The sequence below is a fragment of the Salmo trutta genome, chromosome 8 (genome assembly GCF_901001165.1).
Source record: "Salmo trutta chromosome 8, fSalTru1.1, whole genome shotgun sequence".
Lineage (NCBI taxonomy): Eukaryota > Metazoa > Chordata > Actinopteri > Salmoniformes > Salmonidae > Salmo > Salmo trutta.
Window position 1 is genome coordinate 44869495 of NC_042964.1, and position 15562 is coordinate 44885056.

General features: G+C 43.6%; 1 protein-coding gene across 2 annotated transcripts in view; it reads right to left on the minus strand.

Moving 5' to 3' along the window:
• LOC115199085 (uncharacterized PE-PGRS family protein PE_PGRS54) overlaps positions 1 to 9096 on the minus strand; it is a 26789-nt gene extending 17693 nt beyond the window's left edge. The window contains exons 1-3 of one of the 2 annotated variants that reach the window (XM_029761638.1): positions 8942 to 9096; positions 8731 to 8824; positions 2759 to 2957 (exon numbers count right to left, since the gene is read on the minus strand). In XM_029761638.1, the coding sequence (XP_029617498.1) occupies positions 2759 to 2950 (192 nt within the window). In that variant the 5' untranslated portion in view covers positions 2951 to 2957; positions 8731 to 8824; positions 8942 to 9096. Of the gene's footprint in view, positions 1 to 2758; positions 2958 to 8730 lie in introns of both variants that reach the window. The other variant, XM_029761637.1, reaches the window with a different exon arrangement.
• Positions 9097 to 15562: the final 6466 nt, after the last annotated feature.

A 15562-nucleotide genomic window follows, 5' to 3' on the forward strand; every position in this document is an offset into this window, starting at 1 on the left:
CCACTCATTTACTTTGACCCATACTTGCCATAATAGTTCCATGTCTAATGTAGCTACATTCCTATCCTAATTGTATCCCTTCCCCAGGCCTTTATGAATACATTGTATGCATGTGAGTTGAAAGGCTCGAACCCTGCAGCTGTATTTACTTATTTTATTTTTATTTAACATTTATTTAACTAGGCAAGTCAGTTAAGAACAAATTCTTATTTACAATGACGGCCTACCCCAGCCAAACCCGGACGATGCTGGGCCAATTGTGCACCGCCCTATGGGACTCCCAATCACGGCCGGATATGATACAATGCATACATTTCAATCCCCCCCCCCCCCAGCCCCAACACACAAGCACAATATTTTCATGCATGTTTTTCTTCTCCCCAAAGACAATTTGAAATATTCTGAAAAATGGGCAGTTTAAACCAGCAGTGACAGTAAATCAGATGTCTCGTAACATTGAACAATAACTGATCTAACTGACACATAGGCAGAAATATCCAGGTGGTAACGGCAGGATATAGGGCCTGCCCCCTACTGTGGATGAAGGGTTTAACCAGGCAAAAGGCATCATGATGAACTTGGTAATAAACCCAGAACCAACCAAGTAGTAATCCCAAAGCGGGGAAAGATACACCTGCTTTCAGAGTGAGATTGAGTACTTGAGTCTGACAATTGCATTGTATGCAAGGCTTTTGGATCCTATGGACTATACTCCATCTGTCCTGTTTATATTGAGAAGAAGAGTTTTAATTGGGCCAATGTAAATTAGATTTAATTAGATGTAATTGCTTGAAATAAAAATGTGGTAATTTAACAAGTGATTATCCGAAGCAACACACACGCCCACATGCACATGCACACACGCCCACACGCACACACACTCTGCATTAACATGACCTTCCTCCATCAAACTGAGCCATTAGAATATTCTCTGAGATTACGTAATCTGCAAAACTCATCAAATTCGAATCACTCTCATTAGAGAAAAAAAGGCTATGATATCATGTACACGTTGATAAACCAACACACTACTGCAAGACTACAGTATTGTTTGTAGTCTACAATCTCATCCCAGAGGGGGGAAATACAAAAATGAGTTGTATGAGCTCAGGTCAATGAGGCCTACAGGCCATAAATAGCAAATAGAAGTTCAAAACTTGTAATGTTCACAAGAACTGAAGTTGATAAAAAGATGAACACAACATTAGGTGATAATATGTATTATTGTGGATTTATAATCAGCTATAACGGGGTGGTCATTTTGGACCGGGAACACAGAACTAAATAACATGAAATAAACACAACAGGAAGGTTAACTAAAATGTCAAACAGTCCTACCGTGCATTATTAGTTCACCAAAGGCAGTGAACATAAAAGGGAGCGCAGCACACGGCTTTGAGGGAAATTCAGTACCTGACTCTGACTAACGATAAAGAAGATTTTCGACATAGATGAATAAAATGTTATTGTATGCATTATTCTCTGTCTGAAGGCATTGTAGCTGAGGAAAAATGTTCACTGAGCCCATCAAGTCATGTCTACAGACACAGCAACTGCAGTATTTGACTCTGAACGCTACACGGCTGTAATAGCCCTACATGTAATCTAACAATCAGAGTTGAGAAGCATGGAACCTCTAATCCCACCCAACTCAAAACTCAACTTCTCCCTTCAACCATTGCTCTTCATAGAAGAGTTAATTAGATGTCTCTCAAAAATGTTCAAGACTCCCTAGTTTCAGTCCATGCATACAGTACAATCCATCAGTGCCAATCAACCCTTGAGGGGGGAGTGAACGAGTGCAGTTTGGAGAGAAGGGGGAGGAAAGGGATACATGGAATTGGGCCAAAGTGACAATGTTGAAAACTACAGTCAGCTATGAGCATTCAAACTAATAAGCAGGAAAACTTGTGAGGTTCTATCTGACATTTTGGTCAAAAAAAGAATATTCACATAGAGTTGCTCTTTAAGTGGTCCTTTACAAGTAAATGTACAATATAATCCAAACATCTGAAAGTTTTATCTGCACAAACAGCTGTTCATTTGGTGCTATAAAGTTCTATATGCAATCCAATCACACAATGCTGGTTTGTCAATTAAAAATAATTGTATGTGACTGTATACATATTGAGTCACGAAAGAGGAAGACATCACAAAACAGTTCTGAGATCTGGGACTTGAAAATACAAATGATCTCAAAACGAGACATTTTGCAGATAAAAACGTATAGTCCCAAGTCCTTGGGTCTCGAACTCTTCCAATGTTTCAGTAATGCAGATTCCATCATCGAGGCTCAGGATACTGTAGGGTGTAAGCCATAATAAGTCCCCATCAACGAATTAACACACTATCTTCCACAAGATAGAATGTCAATGCTTTATCCGCCAACTTACATGGCACTTTGACATTGATGTCTGAGTCAGGAAATGAAGCTAGCAAAGTGCAGGCAACATCAACCAAGGCAAAACAGTAATGTGATACGTACCATGTACAAAATTCGAAGTAATACATTCACCTTCAAACATACCTTCAAACACTATGATGTGAGGTTCCTTCCTCTGTCACTGACCTGTCATAACTGAGTCAGTGTAAGCTATAGTATGTAATCTGATAGTTTCTTTTACCTATCGCACTGATTAGTGATTGCTTCAAGGACGTGTGGATAGAGGGATACATTCTTAGAATGTTCAAACGGGGTCTGAGGTCAAATCTCAGCATCTCTGTCACCCATCCCTCCAATTTCCCCCCAGTATCTTACCTGAGGTTCGTCAATAGTCAGTCCATCTTCATAATCATAGACATCCTGGTTCTCCAAATTCAAGTTTTCTAGATCCACATCATAGTTGGCGCTGTCGTACGTGTCTAATTCCAACTGCCGGGCAAATCTGGGGTTGGCCACCACTGCTTTGAGGACGAAGAGTCCCAATATGAGCCTCGCCAACATCCTCATAGTCCACCTGGAAACAAAAGACGAGAGAGATATGTCAACCAAGCACTGAACACAGAGAGTGAGATCATGAACCCTGAACCCAACCTGAACACTGATAAAGAAACATTTTGGTGAAGCGTTAATAGTACAAAGAAGACATATTGATTAAACCTTCAGTATATTTTATTTTACTGAGGAAAAGGGATTTTTTTTTTTTACTGAGACTTAGAAAGTAGTGGGCATTTACACTACCAGTCAACATTTTCAACACCTACTCATTGAAGGGTTTTTCTTAATTTTTACTATTTTCTACATAGTAGAATAATAGTGAAGACATCAACACTATGAAATAACACATATTGAATAATGTAATAACCCAAAAAGTGTTAAACAAATCAAAATATATTTTATATTTGAGATTCTTCAAGTAGCCACCCTTTGCCTTGATGACAGCGCTGCACATTCTTGGCATTCTCTCAACCAGCTTCATGAGGTAGTCACCTGGAATGCATTTCAATTAACAGGTGTGCCTTCTTAAAAGTTAATTTGTGGAATTTCTTCTTAATGCGTTTGAGCATATACAGAAGTTAGCCCTATTTGGTAAAAGACCAAGTCCATATTATGGCAAGAACAGCTCAAATAAGCAAAGAGAAATGACAGTCCATCAATACTTTAAAACATGAAGGTCAGTCAATGCGGAACATTTCAAGAACTTTGAACGTTTCTTCAAGTGCAGTCGCAAAAACCATCAAGTGCTGTGATGAAACTGGCTCTCATGAGGACCACCACAGGAAATGAAGACCCAGAGTTACCTCTGCTGCCGAGAATAAGTTCATTAGAGTTAACAGCCTCTAATGAACAAATTGCAGTCCAAATAAATGCTTCACAGAGTTCAAGTAACAGACACATCTCAACATCAACTGTTCAGAGGAGACTGTGTGAATCAGGCCTTCATGGTCAAATTGCTGCAACGAAACCACTACTAAATGACACCAATAATAATAAGAGACTTGCTTGAGCCAAGAAACACGAGCAATGGACATTAGACTGGTGGAAATTTGTCCTTTGGTCTGGTGTCCAAATTTGAGATTTTTGATTCCAACCGCCATGTCTTTGTGAGACGCGGTGTGGGTGAACGGATGTTCTCCGCATTTGTATTTCCCACCGTAAAGCATGGAGGAGGAGGTGTTATGTTGTGGAGGAGCTTTGCTGGTGACACTGTCTGTGATTTATTTAGAATTCAAGGCACACTTAACCAGCATGGCTACCACAGCGTTCTGCAGCGATACGCCGTCCCATTAGGCTTAGTGGGACTATCATTTATTTTTCAACAAGACAATAACCCAACATACTTACAGACTGTGTAAGGGCTATTTGACTAAGAAGGAGAGTGATGGAGTGCTGCATCAGATGACCTGGCTTCCACAATCCCCCAACCTCAACCAAATTGAGATGGTTTGGGATGAGTCAGACCGCAGAGTGAATGAAAAGCAGCCAACAAGTGCTCAGCATATGTGGGATCTCCTTCAAGACTGCTCGAAAAGCTATCCAGGTGAAGCTGGTTGAGAGAATGCCAAGAGTGAGCAAAGATGTTATCAAGGCAAAGGGTGGCTATTTGAAGATAAAATAAAACATATTTAAACACTTTTTTGGTTACTACATGATTCCTTACGTGTTATTTCATAGTTTTGGTGTCTTCACTATTATTCTACAATGTAGAAAATAGTTCAAATAAAGAAAAACCTTTGAATGAGTAGGTGTTCTAAAACCTTTGACCGGTAGTGTGTATGGCAAAGGCTGTATCATCCATCCTCAATCTTCAGAGACAACAAAGGAAGTCACAAATATCATTGCTATGTCTTCGCTAAATGTCATGGCATTCCTACAATGCATATACTGTACATGCAAGCCTTTGAATTTCATAGAGCGCCAACACACACATTGGAAGTCACATCTCTGCATTAGATACAGCTCTAATAGCCATGGAAACCAATCATATCCAAAGGAAAAGGATTTGTTTGCCCATGTTACAGTACCTGCAGGGACATTTCATGGTAACAGAGTGATGCTGAGACTAAAATGTATGTCAAACAAAAACCAGTAATTGTAAAGTTAAACAAACCATACAACTCATTGGATGACTTATAACAATTTCCACAGATTTTTTTACAAAATCACATTTACTTGAAGAACTTTGGTAACAGAATGGTGGCACCAACAGCACAAACAGTCATTGTTACCAGATTTTGCATCTGCAATGTTCTTCTAGTAAAGGTTTTTTGTTGTTGTGTGGAAACCATTAAAAGTAGTCCTTGTGCATATGGTTTGTTTAACTTTGCAGTCATTGGTTTTTGTATGACAGATTTGAAAGAGTCTCAGCATCACTCCGTTACCAACTGCATGGGTGTGCTGTGGGTCTGGTTTGGTTTGGTTGGTAGAACACACCTTTGAGGTCAGGGAACTCAATATTCATTACCAAGGTACAGACAGCCCAAATAGATGAAATATGAGTCCCCAAAATTCCCCTGAAACCTCCTTCCTTAAAGCCCGGAGCTCACTATTATAAGAGGTGGTGGCCATCTTGGTTTTAATCATTGGCTGCCTGTGGTGTGTCAAAGGTGAAGGGTCAGAGTTGATCTGGTAAATGCTGCTGTACCTGCAATTATATTCAGTGGTGTCGTGGGAATGTTTTTTTGCTGAATCTTCCCAGCACATTGGTTTACAAGGTGCTGGGAAATATGGGTTGTTTCCCCCTGTTCATTTTTGGGACATTTTGTCTTACTGCTGAATCACTATTGTTTTTTTATTCCCTACTAGAAAATGTCATAACATTTTGACTATGTTATCATAAGAAGTTTTGGTTCACTTGAATTGGTGAACATTTATCATGTGTGCTTTTCTGCTTGTTGTGCAGAAAACTCTGAGTCAGACCTCTTTCTCTCCCTCCCTCCCTCCCTCCCTCCCTCTCTCTGTCTCTCTCTCTCTCTCTCTCTGTCTCTCTCTGTCTCTCTGTCTCTCTCTGTCTCTCTCTCTGTCTCTCTCTGTCTCTATGTCTCTCTCTGTCTCTCCCTCTCTCTCTCTCTCTCTCTCTCTCTGTCACTCTCTCTCCCTCCCTCCCTCCCTCCCTCCCTCCCTCCCTCCCTCCCTCCCTCCCTCCCTCCCTCCCTCCCTCCCTCTCTCTGTCTCTCTCTCTCTCTCTCTCTGTCTCTCTCTGTCTCTCTGTCTCTCTCTGTCTCTCTCTCTGTCTCTCTCTGTCTCTCTGTCTCTCTCTCTCTCCCTCTCTCTCTCTCTCTCTGTCTCTGTCTCTCTGTCTCTCTCTCTCTCCCTCTCTCTCTCTCTCTCTCTCTGTCTCTCTCTCTCTCTCTGTCTCTCTGTCTCTCTCTCTCTCTCCCTCTCTCTCTCTGTCTCTGTCTCTCCCTCTCTCTCTCTCTCTCTCTCTCTGTCTCGCACCACCTCCTTGGACGAGAGCTTTGATGCTAGCCTTCGTACTTAATTCCCCACGCACTCCACACAAACAGTAACAGTGTCTGACACGACCATCTGTAGGTTATAAAGGACTATCTCTGGACACTATAAAAGAAAGAATGACAATTCCAGATGGACTGTTGGCTGTGAAGATACTGAGCCCAGGAAAAGAAAAGGCCAGTCTAACTGATGTTCAGTAGATCATTGACAGCTACATTCTGTAATGTGTAGAAGGGCCAGACAGCCACTTGTGAGTGCAGCCGCTACAGTAACACAGGGTCTGACTTTGGGCTGAACTGAAACAGGCCGGTCAAAAAAGGCCCTGGAAAATGAGAGGAGAGAGAGAGTCCTCTAGGCCGGCAGGGAAACGGAGAGCGAGGGGAGAGAGAGTCCTTTAGGCCGGCAGGGAAACGGAGAGCGAGGGGAGAGAGAGAGTCCTCTAGGCCGGCAGGGAAACGGAGAGCGAGGGGAGAGAGAGAGTCCTCTAGGCCGGCAGGGAAACGGAGAGCGAGGGGAGAGAGAGAGTCCTCTAGGCCGGCAGGGAAACGGAGAGCGAGGGGAGAGAGAGAGTCCTTTAGGCCGGCAGGGAAACGGAGAGCGAGGGAAGAGAGAGAGTCCTTTAGGCCGGCAGGGAAACGGAGAGCGAGGGGAGAGAGAGAGTCCTTTTGGCCGGCAGGGAAACGGAGAGCGAGGGGAGAGAGAGAGTCCTTTAGGCCGGCAGGGAAACGGAGAGCGAGGGAAGAGAGAGAGTCCTTTAGGCCGGCAGGGAAACGGAGAGCGAGGGGAGAGAGAGAGGATTGCGAGAGACGTGGATGAGGCACTGGCCCTCAGGGTTAGCTGGAGAGAGTGAGGGAAAATATCACTGTGAGAGAGAGAGAGAGAGAGCTGACTCGCCCCCTCGGCCTTCACAGTGGTTCTTTATGAGTCCAAGTCCCGGCCTGTCTCAGCACTGACACTCGAAATTCCACCGAGGTTTGTAGACAGGATGGCAGTGAGTTACGACTGCAAGGAAAACCTTCATTCAATGCACACACACACACACACACACACACACACACACACACTTGCAGACACACACATACACTTAAACACTGACTCACACAAATACCACTCTCACAGAGACACACACACCTAAGACACCTATCTTTCAGAAAGAACATTGAGTCTCTATTTTTAGGATGAGTGCTGATTAAAAAAACAAAAAACAGCTTATTTTAGTCAGAAATCCATTCTTTGTTGATATGAGGTAGAGATTAATCTAAATGTGGTTTTATACCTCTGCTATTTATAAAAGCACACTTTCTACTCTTTATTGGTGCATAGAGGAAGGTCTGGGACCTGTCAGTTTTCATAATGTCATGAAACCATGACAACGCATGGCAACGGTGAAAGAGGGACTATACTAAAGACAGAGGCTTGCTTTTATACACGCCATCACAGCACACAGTGTGTGTGTGTGTGTGTGTGTGAGTGTGTGTGTGTAGCCTACAGACTGCCTCTGTGTTTTGCTTGGCTCTGCGTTGGGCATTCCTGATATTCAGTGATTTGACAGTTTTTCTTATTCTTCCCAATAGCTGGAAGCAAAGCTGATTTATATTTGACAGACTTACATACACAAAATTAGCAGTGAGACTAATTTGTGCAAAACTGAAGAGCCAAAAGTACAATCAATTACTGTAAATTGAAATTCAGGCAAAAATGGCCCAGTGTTACTAGATCAAAATATGAATAGACCAATTGCCAAATATAACATCTCCAATCACTTCAACCTGCTGATTCCAATCCAGGGTGCCAATTTCCCTGTCACCACAATGGTTATTAGAAGGGATCAAAACTCTTGATACAACGCGCTAACAATCCAACGAAAGGATCCAATCAAGAATGTGTGTAACTTCATCCCTAAAAAGTATGTCAACCACTGCTCTGTTCAGTATGAAATTTGACATCGGACAAATGTTAAGGTCCCAATTGAGGACGTGTCAAAAGTGCCGTCTCTACTCCTCGAAGTCACCTGCTCACCTATACCTGAACGGTCACAATTACCAAGCCAGTTGTGCACTAAGCAAGAAATAGGGAAACACTCAATAAATAAATAAATATATTTACTTGATATTATCAAACACTAGACATGCAAACCAAGAATAGATGTAAAAATCCCAAAGCAATAAAAAAATTGAATATCAAAACCTCTATCAGAAATTAGCCAACGTGTCCATGCACTGCACAAACCCCTGTGAACAGCGCTTTTTAGAGGGGTTCATTTTGCTAGAGTGCCTTGCAAATCCTGCATACTAAAACCCATAACCCATAGTGAAGATAGCACCCAGAAGGCTTACCTCTGTCTCCTGTTTTCTTGAATGGTCCCTTCAGCCGTGATGGAGATGCTGAGGGCTAGGGGACCTGGCCAATGGTGAGAGGTTGCTCAGGGTGCTGGGAAGAGAGAGGGTGGGTGTGTATAGGTGTGTATGTGTGTAGGTGTGTATCGGTGTGTATGTGTAGGTGTGTTTAGGTGTGCGTGCTCTGGCAGACCAGAGCAGTGTGCCCTACCTTGCGTGTGTGAAGGTAGGCACTGAGAACGATCGGAGGGGAGCGGACTGCTTTTGGTCACTCGGACTTGGGCTGTGCACCCACCCCGTACCATGAAAACTTTTCACACACACACACACACCCACTCTCACTCACATGGAGAACCTGCTATAACAACAGACACCAGATAGACACACACACACACACACACACAGAGAGAGAGAGACAGAGAGGGACAGATAGAGAAGCACCCAAATTGACAAAATATCTTTATCCCTAACAAGAGTAGCCTTTATTTTTCTAGAGGGGTGCGTGGCTTAATCAGACCTGCAGTGTGACTCAGAAATGTTTGTCTTCCTTTTCATAAGGTGAAACTCTGGCATGTGCGGCTTTCATGTGTGGTGAGGAATCTACGGGGTCCCAGAAGATAATGGGGCCTCTGTGAGGAGCCTCTGATAGCACGCTGCCGAGAGGAAGTCCCTGCCTGGAGGAGAACGGCCTCAGCTCTCCATACACTGGTATCGCTCAGCTACGTTTCCTCCTAACCACAGGTCAGTTTTATCTTCAATTCCTATTGTTGTTTCCTCCTAACCACAGGTCAGTTTTATCTTCAATTCCTATTGTTGTTTCCTCCTAACCACAGGTCAGTTTTATCTTCAATTCCTATTGTTGTTTCCTCCTAACCACAGGTCAGTTTTATCTTCAATTCCTATTGTTGTTTCCTCCTAACCACAGGTCAGTTTTATCTTCAATTCCTATTGTTGTTTCCTCCTAACCACAGGTCAGTTTTATCTTCAATTCCTATTGTTGTTTCCTCCTAACCACAGGTCAGTTTTATCTTCAATTCTTATTGTTCAAGACTTGGACTGGGAAATCAAATCCTGTATCTGTGGTTAGGTCTTGGTGCAGCACAGTCAAGGCCCAATGCAGGCAGAGGTTGGGATTAAATGCAGATCCAGGGTCAACTCACTCAATTCTAATTCCTAATGTTAAACCGATAGGAGGGAAATACAAACTGACCTAGGACCTGCTATTCCTACTTCCACCCAGGCCGGAGCAGTAGACACAGACTGGAAGTACCTTACTTGCTTTCATGTGTCAGTTTAATCCTACGTTTCTGGTTTTCTGGCCTCAATTGTCACTTGACCCCCCAAACCTATCTCTTTCTTTCTCCCCAAGTAAGTGGAGCTTTCGCTGAGTGAGTGAAATTAAACTATGCTGGAATGCTGGGAATTGTTTGGAATCGTTTAGAATCATTGGGAATCGTTGGGAATCGTGCTACACCTGCTACCAGGAATGGTGACATATGCTAAGTGTACAAAACATTAGGAACACCTTCCTAATATTGAGTTTCACCCCCTTTTGCCCTCAAAACAGCCTCAATTTGTCAGGGTGTTGAAAGTATTCCACAGGGATGCTGGTCCATATTGACTTCAATGTTTCCCACAGTTGTGTCAAGTTGGCTGGATGTCCTTTGGGTGGTGGACCATTCTTGATACACACGGGAAACTGTTGAGCGTAAAAATTACCAGCAGCATTGCTGTTCTTGACACACTCAAACTGGTGCGCCTGGCACCTACTACCATACCTCGTTTAAAGGCACTTAAATCTTTTCTCTTGAACATTCACCCTCTGAATGGCACACATACACAATACATGTCTCAAGACTTAAAAATCCTTCTTTGACCTGGCTCCTCCCCTTCATCTACACTGATTGAAGTTGATTTAGCAGGTGACATCAATAAGGGATCATAGCTTTCACCTGGATTTACCTGGTCAGTCTATGTCATTTTATAATCCAAGATGGCATAGCAGTCAGACGTCCTTTGTCCTCGTCTTGTCATGTCCCGTGTATATATATATTTACATATTTTCTTCACATATCTTTTTATATATATTTTTTCTAAAAACTCAACTTCAAAACACTCTCCTGCAACCCGCCTCACCAATTAAAAAAAAAAGTATTATTTACCTCAAATCTGAAATCCACACCAGAAGTTAGCCAGAAGTTAGCCAGTTCACTAGCTAACGTTAGAATTCAGCTAACCACGGTTGGCAGTCATCAGCTATCCCTTAGCTCAAAAAGCTATCGGCAGTTTTGTACAACGTGATTCAGACCAGAGCATACTGGACCTATTTTCTCTCCATATCACCGGATTTCTACCGCAAGCTCTGGACATTTACACCTGGATCTTGCAGCTAGCTAGCTGCTATCCGAGTGACTATTGGCTAACGTCGGTCCCGGAGCTAGCATCAATTATTCCGGAGCTAGCCAGTTGAAGAGTTCCATCAGCCACTCCTGGGCTACAATCACCACCCGGACCCGTTTTACTGCCGATGCGGAGCCCCATCGGGCCTTCATGACTGGGCTACCGGCGTTATCTGCCCGAGGGAGTTATCCAACTGGCCCCTCCGTCGCGACGTAATCTGAACGCCCATCTGCCGGCAGCTAATTGTTAGCTGTCTTATCGGCTGCTATCTGAATGGGTCTATTGGCCAATTTTCTTGGGCCACTATAACTATAACTATTTTTGCCAATTGGATTGGTCCCCTCTACCACACGGAACCCCACTACTCTACCGACGGAAACGCACGAGGTGGCTAAAAACAGACCATCTTCTGCCAACTTGCTACCCATAGCTGTCTGAATTGCCGTGACCGCAACCGACCTCACTACTCACTGGACCCTTTGATTACTTGGCTAAGCATGCCTCTCCTTAATGTCAATATGCCTTGTCCATTGCTGTTCTGGTTAGTGTTTATTGGCTTATTTCACTGTAGAGCCTCTAGCCCTGCTCATTATACCTTATCCAACCTCTCAGTTCCACCACCCACACATGCGATGACATCACCTGGTTTCAATGATGTTTCTAGAGACAATAGCTCTTTCATCATCACTCAGTGCCTAGGTTTACCCCCACTGTATTCACATCCTACCATGCCCTTGTCTTTACATTATACCTTGAAACTATTTTATCGCCCCCAGAAACCTGCTCCTTTTACTCTCTGTTCCAGACGTCCTAGACGACCAATTCTCATAGCTTTTAGCCGTACCCTTATCCTACTCCTCTGTTCCTCTGGCGATGTAGAGTTAAATCCAGGCCCTGCAGTGCCTAGCTCCACTCCTATTTCCCAGGCGCTTGATGACTTCTGTAACCGTAATAGCCTTGGTTTCATGCATGTTAACATTAGAAGCCTCCTCCCTAAGTTTGTTTTATTCACTGCTTTAGCACACTCTGCCAACCCGGATATCCTAGCCGTGTCTGAATCCTGGCTTAGGAAAACCACCAAAAACTCTGAAATCTCCATCCCTAACTACAACATTTTCAGACAAGATAGAATGGCCAAAGAGGGCGGTGTTGCAATCTACTGCAGAGATAGCCTGCAGAGTTCTGTCCTACTATCCAGGTCTGTACCCAAACAATTTGAACTTGTACCTTTAAAAATCCACCTCTCTAAAAATAAGTCTCTCACCGTTGCTGCCTGCTATAGACCACCCTCTGCCTCGAGCTGTGCTCTGGACACCATATGTGAACTGATTGCCCCCATCTATCTTCAGAGCTTGTGCTGCTAGGTGACCTAAGCTGGGACATGCTTAACACCCCAGCCACCCTACAATCTAAGCTTGATGTCCTCAATCTCACACAAATTATCAATGAACCTACCAGGTACCACCCCAAAGCCGTAAACACGGGCACCCTCATAGATATCATCCTAACCAACTTGCCCTCGAAATAAACCTCTGCTGTTTTCAACCAAGATCTCAGCGATTACTGCCTCATTGCCTGCATCCATAATGGGTCAGCGGTCAAATGACCTCCACTCATCACTGTCAAATGCTACCTGAAACACTTCAGGGAGCAAGCCTTTCTAATTGACCTGGCCCGGGTATCCTGGAAGGATATTGGCCTCATCCCTTCAGTAGAGGATGCCTGGTTATTTTTTTTCAATGTTTTCCTCACCATCTTAAATAAGCATGCCCCATTCAAGAAATTTAGAACCAGGAACAGATATAGCCCTTGGTTCTCTCCAGACCTGACTGCCCTTAACCAACACAAAAACATCCTGTGGCATTCTGCATTAGCATCGAACAGCCCCCGTGATATGCAACTTTTCAGGGAAGTTAGAAACCAATATACACAGGCAGATAGAAAAACAAAGGCTAGCATTTTCAAGCAGAAATGTACTTCCTGCAACACAAACTCAAAAAAGTTCTGGGACACTGTAAAGTCCTTGGAGAATAAGAGCACCTCCTCCCAGCTGCCCACTGCACTGAGGATAGGAAACTCTGTCACCCCCGATAAATCCACTATAATTGAGAATTTCAATAAGCATTTTTCTACGGCTGGCCATGCTTTCCACCTGGCTACCCCTACCCCGGTCAACAGCACTGCACCCCCCACAGCAATTCGCCCAAGCCTTCCCCATTACTCCTTCTCCCAAATCCAGTCAGCTGATGTTCTGAAAGAGCTGCAAAATCTAGACCCCTACAAATCAGCTGGGCTAGACAATCTGGACCCTTTCCTTCTAAAATTATCTGCCGAAATTGTTGCAACCCCTATTACTAGCCTGTTCAACCTCTCTTTCGTGTCGTCTGAGATTCCCAAAGATTGGAAAGCAGCTGCGGTCATCCCCCTCTTCAAAGGGGGGACACTCTTGACCCGAACTGCTACAAACCTATATCTATCCGACCCTGCCTTTCTAAACTCTTCGAAAGCCAAGTCAACAAACAGATTGCCGACCATTTCGAATCCCACTGCACCTTTTCCGCTATGCAATCTGGTTTCAGAGCTGGTCATGGGTGCACCTCAGCCACGCTCAAGGTCCTAAACTATATCTTAAACGCCATCGATAAGAAACAATACTGTGCAGCCGTATTCATTGACCTGGCCAAGGCTTTCGACTCTGTCAATCACCACATCCTCATCGGCAGACTCAATAGCCTTGGTTTCTCAAATGATTGCCTCGCCTGGTTCACCAACTACTTCTCTGATAGAGTTCAGTGTGTCAGATCGGGGGGCCTGTTGTCCGGGCCTCTGGCAGTCTCTATGGGGGTGCCACAGGGTTCAATTCTTGGGCCCACTCTTTTCTCTGTATACGTCAATGATGTTGCTCTTGCTGCTGGTGAGTCTCTGATCCACCTCCATGCAGACGACACCATTCTGTATACTTCTGGCCCTTCTTTGGACACTGTGTTAACTACCCTCCAGACGAGCTTCAATGCCATACAACTCTCCTTCCGTTGCCTCCAACTGCTCTTAAATACAAGTAAAACTAAATGCATGCTCTTCAACCGATCGCTGCCTGCACCTGCCCGCCCGTCCAGCATCGCTACTCTGGATGGTTCTGACTTAGAATATGTGGACAACTACAAATACCTAGGTGTCTGGTTAGACTGTAAACTCTAGAAAATAATGGAAAGCCGCACACTCTAAGAGCTCAGATGCAAAAATGTAATAACCAACGTTTCGACAGCAAAGCTGTCTTCATCAGGGTATCATCACAAACACTGCGAGATGAGTCATTTATAGTGTCAAGAGACACAAAGGTGTTTGTAATCATGGCCAAGTGTGGCCTAATATCATTGGTTAACTCAAATATTTAAAAAAATGGCATACAAGAACATACAAAAAGATAAACAAATGGATAGCATACGATCACAGCATTTGTAGTCTAAAATGTATCTAACAAACAATTACAATGGCAAAATCACAATAATCACAAGAATGGCTTCAGATCAAAGTCTATGTTGAGACCGAAGGGAGCAAGGGTCTTTAAATTAAAGATCCAGGCAGCCTCTCATTTTAACAATAAATTATCAAGGTCACCCCCTCTCCTCGGGAGGGTGACATGTTCGATGCCAATATAACGCAGAGACAAAATCGAATGGTTTGCTTCCAAAAAGTGTGCCGCAACTGGGTAAGTCAAGTTTTTGCACCTAATGGTGCTACGATGCTCTGAGATACGTACTTTTAATTCACGCTTTGTTTTACCCACATAATTTTTACCACAAGGACAAGTTATAAGATAAATAACTGCCTTAGTGGAACACGTAATAACACCTTTAATTGGGATAGATTTCCCTGTTTGGGGGTGTTTGAAGGATCTACATTTATAAGTGCCATTGCATTGAGCACAGCCATTACACTTGTAATTTCCATCCAGTATGGGCGCAAATAGACGTTGTTCAGGAATATCTTGGGGTGGTAAATCAGAGTGTACCAATTGGTCTCTGAGATTTCTGCCCCGCGAGAATACGACCAGGGGAAGATCAGAAAACACATTACTGAGACTATCATCATATTTCAGAATGTGCCAATGTTTGTGAACGATTCCTTTAATTTGTTCAGAGCACTTTGAATAGCGGGTAGTGAGAACGCAGGAATGACTGTAAACTCTACTTCCAGACTCACATCAACCAACTCCAATCCAAAGTTAAATCTAGATGTGGCGGCTTCCTATTTCGCAACAAAGCATCTTTCACTCATGCTGCCAAACATACCCTCGTAAAACTGACCATCCTACCGATCCTCGACTTCAGCGACGTCATTTACAAAATAGCCTTCAACACCCTACTCAATAAATTGGATGCAGTCTATCACAGTGCCATCCGTTTGGTCACCAAAGCCCCATATACTACCC